The sequence below is a fragment of the Diplotaxodon limnothrissa genome, linkage group LG16, assembly GCF_057381915.1.
Source record: "Diplotaxodon limnothrissa isolate DT_005_m linkage group LG16, D_limnothrissa_male_GT1.1, whole genome shotgun sequence".
Classification (NCBI taxonomy): domain Eukaryota; kingdom Metazoa; phylum Chordata; class Actinopteri; order Cichliformes; family Cichlidae; genus Diplotaxodon; species Diplotaxodon limnothrissa.
The window spans coordinates 25,055,176-25,067,348 of NC_140611.1; the positions used below are offsets into that span (position 1 = coordinate 25,055,176).

The 12,173-nt window shown below is 39.4% G+C and overlaps 1 protein-coding gene across 2 annotated transcripts in view; it reads right to left on the reverse strand.

Annotated features, from left to right (window-relative positions):
- Positions 1-12,173, reverse strand: part of pkp4 (plakophilin 4) — a 94,123-nt gene that overhangs the window by 38,506 nt on the left and 43,444 nt on the right. For both annotated transcript variants that reach the window (XM_085374920.1, XM_085374919.1), the window contains exons 3-4: positions 9,396-9,508; positions 2,773-2,807 (exon numbers count right to left, since the gene is read on the reverse strand). In XM_085374920.1, coding sequence (XP_085231046.1) covers positions 2,773-2,807; positions 9,396-9,508 — 148 coding nt within the window. The remainder of the gene's footprint in view (positions 1-2,772; positions 2,808-9,395; positions 9,509-12,173) is intronic.

Consider the following 12,173-nt stretch of genomic DNA (forward strand, 5'->3'; position numbering starts at 1 on the left):
AGATTTCTTTATGACACAAATTATACACAAAGAATCATTTCACAAAGTAATGCATGGTGAACAGATCTGACCAATGATTTACCCGAGAAAGAAGAGTTATAAGGAAGTTATTCTGGTGAATCGTGAATCTGGTGGTCGGCATGAAGCTGGACACTCTGGTGACAGTGGCAGAGAAAAGGACATTAAAGAAACTGATGGACATTATGGACAATGCTAGGCATCCTCTGCACACGGCCATTAACAACCAGAAGAGTCTGTTCAGTGACAGGTTGCTTCTCCCAAAGACAAGAACTAACAGACTTAAAAACTCCTTTGTCCCACACGCCATCAGACTGTTTAACTCCTCTCTGGAGGGGAGAGGGAGGGGAAACAGGAAGACAAAGGAGGGGGGAACAACTAAGCTGTAGTGCCTCTTCACCTCACTGTGCAATACCTTTTGTGCAATACTTTTGTAAATAGTCAACAGTGCAATAGACCTCAATACTTGAAATGTGCAATTCACTTGTATTTTTATTCCTATTTATTCTATTTATCCCCTTCGTATATTTTATTTATATTGTCTCTGTATTTATATATATGTGTGTGTGTGTGTGTGTGTGTGTGTGTGTGTGTGTGTGTGTGTGTGTGTGTGTGTGTGTGTATGTGTGTGTATGTATGTATGTATATATATAATATTCTGTAACTCTGTAACTTCTGTCGGTGCTGTGCTTTTTTGGAAATCGAATTTCCCAGAGGAACCCACCCGAGGGATTAATAAAGTTCTATCTAATCTAATCTAATCTGAATCAGAAGTTTATTCGACAATAAATGTAATTGTCTGAATGGATCTCAGCTTCATTATATGTGGGAATGCATCCTGATACTCTTGTTCTTGGTAGAGAGTCTTGTATACATGTAATCAGATCACTGGTGAAGAGGTGCCTCTTCCTAATCCTGAATTATGCTTACTGAATATTTACCCAGATGGGTTTGTGATCTCTAAAATGCCAGGTCTTTACTCAGTTTCTGCTTTATGGAAACCGAACAGTTCACAGCTCCCTCACAGAAGAAAAACAACCTGTGCAATTTTACAATGACTTACAGGAACGACTTATCATTTTGCTTTGGGAAAGATAAGCTGCCTGACAAAAAAGTATGTTTTTCACAAAAAAAGCATTACAAGTTTTGAGGTATTAGGAACACTTTCTGAAGCTTACTGAAGAATAATATTTTAGCAGATGATCCCAAGTTTCCAATTTTCCACCTAAACAACAATAACAATCCAATCACTGTATGCTTATCACCTAGCTATACTCTACATATAAAACTGCCTCTGCCTTTTATTTTCAAAACAATTTGGTCATTAAATGAAGTATTAAAAAGTCAAACATGATACTGACATGTTGAACTGCCAGCATGAAGACAAATGCATGTTTGATAAAGAGAAGGGATCGAAACACAAACAGACAGACGAAGCACAGAAAAAGGAGAAAGCTCCATTTCTGGGGTGCTTGCTCTCTTCTTGCAGATGTACGAGGTGCGACTGCACTGACTTTTCCTGAGGCTAAGACAGTTGTTTCTACAGTAACACTTCCCCTCCGATCTCTCAGTCGGTGGAGACGTACGATGGCTCACGAGGCCGATGAGCCTCAGAGAAAACTGTGGCCCATTACACTCTGTGCCACACATTTTGAGTTTAAGTCATTTAGATTGGACAAAGTACATCACCGCATCTGACTATCATTTATCATCCACAACACAATGAGAAATCAATACAAAGAAAAACAATGGCAGCGATTAGTACCCGACTCAGTTGTAACCCTAATGAAATGCATTCAGCATGGAAATTGGGACTCGGGCAGAAAAAGAGAAACCCGTGTGATATTTATATTCCCTCTGCATATGTACAAGGCTATCCCCCAAAGGCTCTTTTGATGGGATCGAAAACAAAAGATTAATGACCACTGCAGAAAGTCAGTCTTCCACTATGCAATTAATAAGCCATGAAAGACATTAGTAAATTTAATCCATTATCTGTTGTCGCCTAAACATCCTTGAAAGATGCGGGCTAAACAAACAGACCAACGGGGTCTGGAGAGAAAGTCTTCTGCTACCTGCCAATGATGGCGTTTCATCTGAGTGGGCAGAAATTGCTTAAGTAATTATTAAAACAAGAACATGCCTGGGGCTGTCAATTGCGCGGTTGAAAACACTTGTATTAGCACAGATTATTGTGGAAATGTAAAACATGTCTGTACTGCACACCATGCACACACACAAACACACAAAATGTACATTTTATCAAGTCTAGATACATGCACAGCCCTTGCTTTGCAAATGGAGAATTGAAAAGCACTTAGCTTAGCCGATATAACTCACTAACACTGCATAAACTGCATGTTGTTCTCTCAGGTTCTAACAGGTCCAACAAGAAAATAATCAGTTTTAAATAGAAAATATTTTTACTAAATACTTTTAGTTTGAAACCTTCAGAGAGCTTATCTGAATAATCCATGTATTGTAGTATGAACGTTAACCACAGCAGTCAGTGCCCTTGAGAAAGTAGGTGAGCCTCGTGGCCCGTAATGTTTTAGCACTGCGGCATGTGTAATTATTAACTAATTATTGACTAATTTCAGGTCTGGGTACAGACTCAAATGGGGGAGTGTTTGCTTCAATTCTTGATTACTCCTGCAAATACGCCGATATAAAAGACACCAAATATAAATGTAAACGGACACAGCGTAAAATGAGAAATTATTTTATGAGCAGCAATAGCATTTCAGTAATTACCTGCAGTTCTCCAAGGTAGGGACTTCTCAGATGAGCTGTGGGGGAGAAAACAAGAAAAAACAAAAACAACAGATGAAAAGGTGAATATATGCACTACGAACCAGAGACACCACAGTGGAAGATATGAGTGACATCATCTGGATGAGACACCTTGGAGCCTCATCTACTTGTGCCTTTTACAACAAGATTAGAGATGGTAATCAGTGCTTTTGAGATAAAACAGCTAGAGGTTCAAAGGATGCTGCCAAAGTGGAGCTGTTTGCATCTCAGATGAAATCTAAATGAGTCAGCTAGCATTTTGTTTGCACACTGCCATAAAAAAGAAAAAAAAAAAATATATATATATACATACATATACACACACATGCAGGACTGGCAGCTGTTTTTCCACATTCATTTCATTCATTTAGTAAATATGCTAAGTCAACGGCCGAAGGATGGAATATAACCTGAAGGGAGCTGAAGCAGCACAGACACATGAGAAACTCTCTCTGAGTAAATCAAAAAGTAATCACATTGTATATTCACACCCTCTGTCTTTAAGCTCAATGTCCTGACATGCTGACATAATCCTGACATGAATACCAGTATTTATTCCAGTGGAGCCTGTATCCCACAGAGGTAGTCACCCTCCAGAGAGTAATGCAGGGGAACAATGATCCAGCCAGAGAGAAATCACAGTTTGGGTCCATTATTTGGGAATAACACAGACCGTACCAAGCAACAAAATCAGAAAGAATCCAGTGACAGTGTGCAGTAATATAAATGGTCTTATACCAATCAACTGCACTGAGCGTTTTTGGCATGAAAGGCATGACACAAGCTTCTAGTACAGTTAGCTTTAGTAGTAAACCCATTTGTCCTAGATGCGTCTGATGTTTGTAGGCTTTACTGTATATAGGAGGCCTTCATTTTCCTAAATTTCAATTTGTTTTCTTTTCCAGGTAGATGACTGAAAGCCTTTTTTCAAAAAATTATTATAATATATTTTGTTTATCCCAAGACTTAAAACAAAGGCTACTCAGTTTTAACTACTTAACTCTATTTAAAGAAAGAGGCCAGTTACAGTTCAGTGCAAATCCTCGATCATGATAGTCCTAAATCCTAACCTAGAGTTCTTATTACAATGCTGAAACTACAACATGATCTGAAACAAACTGAAAGCTAAATTATAGCAGGTAATTTTTTGTTTTAGAAAGCTTCAAATAACCAAAGTGTGGTTACAAAGCTAACTAAAATGTAAGAGACAATTCAAATAACATTGTAGCGAATGGAATGGACTGAAATGAATACAGCTAAGAAGAAAGAGCAGTGTGGAACAGATGAGCAAGTTATCAGGTACTAAATAGGACTCTAAACTTATTATTTTAAGTATGTGTGAACATCAAATCACTGATCAAAGGTAAAAACCACTCACTCTCCTGTTCTAGAGTTAGTTATTACAAGAAACAGAGGCCAAGCAGGAGACCTCGGAGCAGTGCATCAACCCCGTTCTTTTTCAGATCTTCCATTTGCCAATCATTAATATCAAGCAAAGTGTTGCCGCTATTTCTTCCCAGTTAAGGTGACACTAAATGAGCTTTAAGAAGCACTTTCTTAGAATTTTAATGAGCATGCAGGCAATTAAAAAGAGGAAGTTGGGCGAGCTGAGCTTCACTGAAGCATGGGAGATAAAGCAGAAGAATGGCTACCGTAACGATTATGCGCCACCCGTGCTGCATGCTGACCGGCAGGCAGAGCGAAGGCGCTGCTAAGTGAGAGTAAAAGTGCCAATGGTGATACACAACAGGCCTAACTGTGACATGACACTTTATTTCCCATCAGTCCTTTTGGCTAATGAAAGGCTGGCTGGGTGTGGAGGTTGCATCATCTAGTTAAGTTTGCCAGAGGTGAAGTTTGATGGCCACCCCCTGTCTGCTTGTACAAATGAAGGCGGAGGCCAGCTCTGGAGGTGTCGCGAAATGTAATGACTCCAATCCGAACCCCTCAAGTGTGTTGTCACCTCTGCTGTTGTCCTGCTGTGCTATTGAACCAATCAGTGTGACCTCAATGCTCGAGGCTAATCTCCATTCACTCGCAAATCCCGAGCCACAACCATATCATTCGTCTTCTTACTTGAAAGAAAAAAAAAAAGAAAGGTGTGAAAAGCAATGTTGTATGTTTTCTTTATAGGGTCCTAGGTGGTTTCAGTCTCTCAGTCTGATGTGTTTATATTTACATGTACATATACAGGCTTTAAAACATCATGCATTAGTCTTATGTTAGCATAAGACTATCTACAGCAGTAGATTTCAGGTGAAGATGAGTTGTCGGGCATCCATGATGGTGGGGGGGGAAAGGCACCCAGTCAAAAGAAAATGCAAGAGACTGAAAACAAATCAGAAAAAAAGCCCTGCACACTTAACTCGCAGAAAATTTAATTTAATGCTTTTTCAAACAGACATCACAAAGCTCAACCAAAACACTGATTGTGATCTGCATGATGAGAGCAGGGCTGGATGATTAGAGGCAAATATTTAGGTGGGACTTTGCCAACAGACACTGGGAATAAATTAAGTTTAAATAATAAAACGCATCCTAAACTGCAGACTTGGCTGTTTGCTAATAACATAGTTTCAAACTTCATTCAAACTCAATTAACTTGTTCAGAGGGTCAGACTACGCTGGCTAAATTTTAAGAATGTGCCCATACCAGGCATTTCTGCTTCTATCCATGTACCTTGTCTCACATTCAAATACTCTTGCAACTCTTTCCTACTGGAATAAATGGAAGATGCAAATCCTGATGTTTGGTAACAGAAAAGAAGGAAAAGCGGGAGGAAGGCTGGATCAGTCCTGCAGACAGATACATATTTTGCTGACTTTAGTTACCATATTTATGTGAATTTGTATCTTTTGTATTTTGTTAACATTTAGGGTTGCATTTTCTCTCTGTGCCTACACTTGTTCCCTCTGGATGCTCCACTTTCTGCCCACAGACTAAGCCAGCATTCCTTTTACCTTAATACAAAGGAAGTTGGACACTGGAACTGGTAGTGATGTCATACCCAACTTGACCATAATTCAGTAGCAGTCAGAAAAAAAGGCTTTGTTTTCTCTCCATATCATGGTAAACAAATTTTGCCATCAGTAGCAATACTTGGGTATGAACACAATGTACAGGTTAACTAGTGACACATGCACAATAGTTTTACAGTCTTAAAACCATTTTTGTTGCAGCTGCCATCTCGAATTGCAAAATCGAGGTTGGTGTGGCTACTCAGACTTCACCGAGCGGAAAGCCTGACACCACTTCAAATGGAAGGCAGCAGAAAAACAAACTTTTGAGTTCGACTAGTAATTCTGAATTGTACATGGGTGTGAATGTGAATCTTTTGTTTGTGTTAGGCCTGTGATTGACTGGTAAACCACCCAAAGATGTACTTCTTGCTCAAATTTGGCTGGGATAGCCTCTAGCGCCAGATGCCCCTGCTTTATTTAAGCATTTTCTTTTTTTAATTGATGGATGTTCTGTTGTGCTTGGCTCAGGTATGGCAACAAAATGTTGAGACAAACATGTAGATAGCACTAACAAAATGCAGCTGATGGATCCAAGCAATCCAGGTGGTGCTTGCATTTTTTTAAGAGCACAGGCATGTCAACATAAAGAGATCTCTGACAGTTTGGTTCAGAGAGCATATCAACCCAAAGACACTGCATACTGAACAGTTTGCAACAAATGCATGTTCCATTACATGCACAACACAGAATATGCCGCTAAAAGATAAAATGAGTGAATGGAAGGCCAGTAAAATGTCATAATTTGTGGGCAAGAGAAGTGCAAACAGCAGCATTAGCAATGTGAAAAAAAGAAAGATTTCTAAAGCGGTAAAGAGGTATCCGAGTTGTATCTGAGGCAAGATAAGTAGGTGACTAATAGCTATGAAGACAGAAACAGCATACTACTATCGTAGCAAATACACGGAAAGCCTTAAGTCCCAAGCTGACAGTCCTAACAACCGAGGTATAGGGCAAGCCTCATTAAAATCAAACCACAGCAACAACCTGTGTCTGCCAATTCAGTCGAGTTTTTTCTTGTGATGCTTTTTAAGTGACACTTAGCCTACAACGAGACGACTGCATGTCCAACATTGCCTGGGATTTTGGTATTTGGCTCATTTAATCCACCAACTACTCTGAAAAACACTTTGTTTTGCAAGCCAAATGTCACTTATGGACCAGTGGATCAAGACAATGAGCTGAAAGCTACACAAAACAGATTTGGGTGATATTTTCATTGTGTCTAGCACACACAAGATTTGATATTTTAGGGAATAATTAGGTTGAGTAAACAAAGACTGCTCTGTCCTTAAGCTTTATTCCCAAAATTAATTTTGATATATGAATCATTTTATAAATATTCCCTTGTGTGGACGAATAAAGAACAACCATAGTGTGGTTGGACTCATTAAAACTGTGCTCCAAACAACATTTTTCTGAAAGAGGAAATTAAAGTAATTACTGGGGCTGTGTATAATTCAGAGAGCTGTTGTCCACACCTCTTTGGCAGCACTTAAAGCCGCTGTATATCTGCACCCCTCTAAAAAAGGGACAAAGGGGAAATGGACACTTACTGAGCAGTGCTGGTAGGTGAGTGCTTTTTAGAGTTATGCAGGCTAGAGTGCAAGAATGCACTATCTAAGGGCATAGGGCTTATTATCAGAAAGCCAGAAAAGTTCAGAGAGCCATTAAAGCTACTTTTGAAACAAAGTGTCATGTATCCAGATATATCCCAATTGTGTTACGGCCCATTTGAGAGTGAATGTAGCAACATGCCATCAGAATTTATATTCACTGACCACTTGTGAAGAAAATAGCTCGCCCCCCCACTCATAAAAAGCACTATACAGAAGGATGTAGTATGTAAGAGATTTAAGCTATTAGATAAACATAGATAAGGGTAGGGTGGAACCTTACACTAGAGCTACAACTCCTGTCATCCTTACATGCCCATCTAGAGGGCATAGTATGGTGCAAGATGTTTAAGGAGAGGCAGCAGCAGCTCTGGTGTTTCATGCATGTAAATGTATCAGAAGCTTGAAGAACCACCTGTAGCAGCAATAATTAGAAGTAGTTGTTTCTTTTTGGTTATATGATGAAGATTAAAAAAAGTAAAAATACATGTGTTTACAGGAGTACAGTGCAACAAAAAGATGACTGTACCTTAGCTCTGACCACATGATCCAAACAACATAATGAGTAAATAGCACTTTTCTGTCATTTCTGATCACTCAGGCCACTTTGACACTATTCGTGCAGGACTTTTAGCATTTCTCCTCGGCACACACACTCATTAGTTTGAATTTGGGGTTCAATGCGTTGCCTAAATACACACTTGTAGGAGCCGGGAATCTAACCACCGATCTTTCAAGTGCAAAGACAGTTTACATAATTTGTGATCTCATCATTATTTTTATAGCGGCACTCAGGAATCAAACCTTACAAAGAGACATAATACTTAGGACTAAACCAGACAGAGTACAGCTTGGTTAACTGCAAGTAAAATACTCGTAGTATAGCAGTATGCCGTTTCAGTAAACCAGACATTCAAAGAAAATGAAAGACACAAATAACTCCCATCATAACTCACAAATTCTCTTACTCTCATTTCAGCTTAAGATACTAAAAGTGCAACTATAACAGGATTCATATTTACGATGCATGAACTTTTACCATTGTCACGGAAACCTCGGTACAAATCAGTTTTGAAGTGCTTCATTTTTAGTTTTAATTTAAAAAAAAAAACAACAACAAAAAAAAACTCGCCATCAAAAACAGAACATTAAAAAACAAACAGTAATACAACTTTAATTATCAAGCGTTTACACCAATTATTGTTTCTCTCAAACAGGAATAATTTAGTCATAGTCCTGTGTTTGTGACAGTAACATTTACAGTTACGTTACGTGACAAAGCCCTAAAAACAATAATAAACATACTGTGCAAGTATTTTGGTTTGTGCATTTGCAACTGTTACTGCTCATTGCCTCTATTGTTTCTGTCGCTGCAGAAGGTTTGTTGTTTACATATGACAGAAGAGGACCATGGATGCATTTTACAGCAGAAGACAATAAGACTGCTGTTAAAACTTTGTTGCAGCTGCCTTGTGAGGCTGTTGAGATATTTCAACGTTATATCGAGCCTTACAAATGAACCTGACATGTGTGAGCCACAGCAGACAGGACAGAATGTGCGGTCACTGAGGTGTGATGATCAGGCAACCTAGTGTCTTTGCTGATGAAGTGGGAACGCGCTCACAGAGCCAAGTCACTCACAGCAATGCGTCGCTGAGAAAACAACACCTCACGATCATGCGTGCTCACACATATAAATGCATACATACATACGCATGCACATGCAAGGAGTGATTCTGTTCATCTCAGATTAAAGCACAAGACGGAGAAATATTTTAGATTCATAGTCCAATCACTGAGCATCATTGAGCATACTGGGATGCTCCATCACAATGCTATAATGCCATAAGGTTATACCACAGAGTATGGCCACTGCTGTGAAGGATAGAAAAGCCATGTGTTGGACTGTGGCTTCCTCCGTGTGTGTGTGTGTCTCTCTCTTCTCATTACCTGCTGCTACCAGCGCCTGGTGACTCAGCTCCGAGTCTGCATCTTTCCAGCTGATTGGCCACAATCTGCCTCTCCACTTCCAGCTCCCTGGTTAGCCGCTCAAACTGAAGCTCCTGCACATAAACACAATAAAGACAGTCGGGGGACCAAGGGTCAGAAATACATTCTCGCTCAAAAGAAATATGGACTTCGATTGGCAAATATGAAAAATATGAAGTCAATATGGGAGGGGAAAGTTAACAGTTGGCAGCCTGCTCCATGTCATTGTGGTTCATCACTGTGCATAGGTTAATGATGAGATTACAGAGATCTCCTTAGAGAGACGCAATCACGAATATTTCATTTTCCAAGCATTGAAGAGAACACACAATAGCTAGAAAACAAGCTGCTTCTTTCTTACTATAATGATAACAGCACGTGTATGTAAATAGTCCCATCTATTCCTTAACAGCTGAATTAAACCTTCCACCAACATCTTCACACATACAGCGATTATTAATATCTTTAGGTTTTTAAAAGCTATTTATTATAAATTCAAATTCTTTTGGTTTTTGTAAATATATTCATTTCATCATGTCCACCCAAATGCAATGTTGCATTCTCTGTAACTGTAAACAGCCAAGGTTTTGTCATCTGACTGCATAGATTGGTTTAACAAGATATTAAAAATAACCAGATAAATTAGCCGACCATGTCTATGCCATATGTGAGCAAAGTGAAGAGCACCACAGGCATTAATTAATAAACATAAAGGCCTCATTTTAAGGTAATAAAACAGTAATCTTTATTAATGAAGTGATTATGCACTTACAAAAAACATTACTGTGATTATTGTTTTCTATGTCTTTCAACAGATCCCTATTATTTTTACACACTGTAGGCAGTAAGTCCCAAACAGTTAATGCAACTATTTTATCAAACTCCTTACATGTCGACTGTTTTACTTGAAATCCTCTGTGATGATGTCAAGAGCCAAAATTAGAAATATTGTCCCCTGTCCAAAAACGTATGGAACAAACTGTATGTACTTGGAGCCTACACAGCAATGCAATTTTCCAAGCCCACACAGACAGACAAGCACCACTTCAATAGGTGATATTTGGCCTAGGTGACACTGTTCCTATGGGAGTTGAGGAGAAATCAGCATTTGACTAATTATCTAGCCTGAACAAGGCCATTGCTTGCACAGATCTCTAGCTCCAAGCACTGCATCATGACAGTCATAAGACACACACAAGGTCTTTGGTACAGACTAAATAACTGCACACATACACCCATTTGCATATTTTGGGTTGGTTTTTTTTTTGGTTTTGTACTCACCACACTGCTAGGATAGCAGCAGAGCCTACACTTGCTTTTTTCTTCCAAGAGACCTCAGTTAACATAACTCAGTATATGAATAGGACAATCGTTCCCTCGCTATCCTTAAAAGCTTGTTGCAGTTTCTGCATACATGCGTACGCTAGAACCTCTTTGGGTCCGAATGACATCGACGAGGATCTTTGTGGACAATCCGTGTGTCTGCCAATTCTTTGTAACCACACAATGGACCAACAACTACGCCTTTCAGGTGAAACCGAAGCAGACTTCACTGAAATACAACAGGAATAACACTTGGCTTTGGGGTCCGCAATGTCCGTGTCCTTAGAGTGTAATCCTTTCCTTAGCCATTCCAGTAATGCGCACAACCACGGTCAGTTTTATTCGCAGCCAGCTAAATCTACACACGAACACATTACCTGCCTATCACCTCCTTTTGTGACCTGACTGAGGAAATTTAGTCAGTTTAAAGCACCAAGACCAGCCTACTTTTCACACCTACTCTGCGTGTTCCCTGGGGGTGAACTGAAACTTCCCTCTACATTGTAGACATGTTCTGCCCACCCCTCCCCCAAACTATTACTTTGTACTCTCCACTGCTCACCTCTTTCCTGAAATCTACCTCAGTGTGAAGCTTGACTTCAGTGAGAGAGAGTAAGCGGGTAGGAAAGCTGTTATGTTCTACTTCCTTGTGGATTTTCTTCTTCTTTTTTTCCAACGTGGCTGGGAACCCTTATTTGTAAAGCACTTCAAACACAACACAGTTGATCCAAAGTGCTTTCAAGGCTCACAAAAGAAGAAAAAAAGGAAAAATGGAAAAGAAAATAATGGAGGTAAAAATGCAGACAGTAAAAGTATTAGCAGCAGTGATAGAGGCACATGGTTACACACAACACTAAGTTAAAAAAAAAGAAAAGAAATCCAGCTACAAAACCGGAGCTACTTATCTGAAGTCAAAGGCTGAGGGGTAAACAAAAAGTAAATGCATGATTTAGATTTTTAAAATATATACTGGCAGTTCTATAAACTAAACAATCATGTTTTGTCACTCATCTCTGATTAAATTTCACTTTGTCTGGTATTCATATTTTAAATTTGATTGGCTCTTGACTGTCATTGCTGAGACTCAAGTTGCAGATTAGATTGTGTCTTTTTATATTATACTAATCATTTATTTGCCTAGCACAGGTGGACTTTTGTAGGAAGACTCTCCAGGAACAAAACAAAAACAATCACGTCATCGTCTCCTCATTACTGGTACAAGCATATGCCTACAAGCTTGCAGAGCGCACATACAGCAAAGCAGGACGGAAACAGGGTGGCCACAGCAACACTTTACTTAGAGGAAGAAATGAGCCATCAATCCTTTCTGTGACACATAACCCCTACTGAGAGATTTAGTCGCATGAAAATTGCCAATTTCAACCCTTCATCCCAACCAGTCACTCCCGTTTCCAT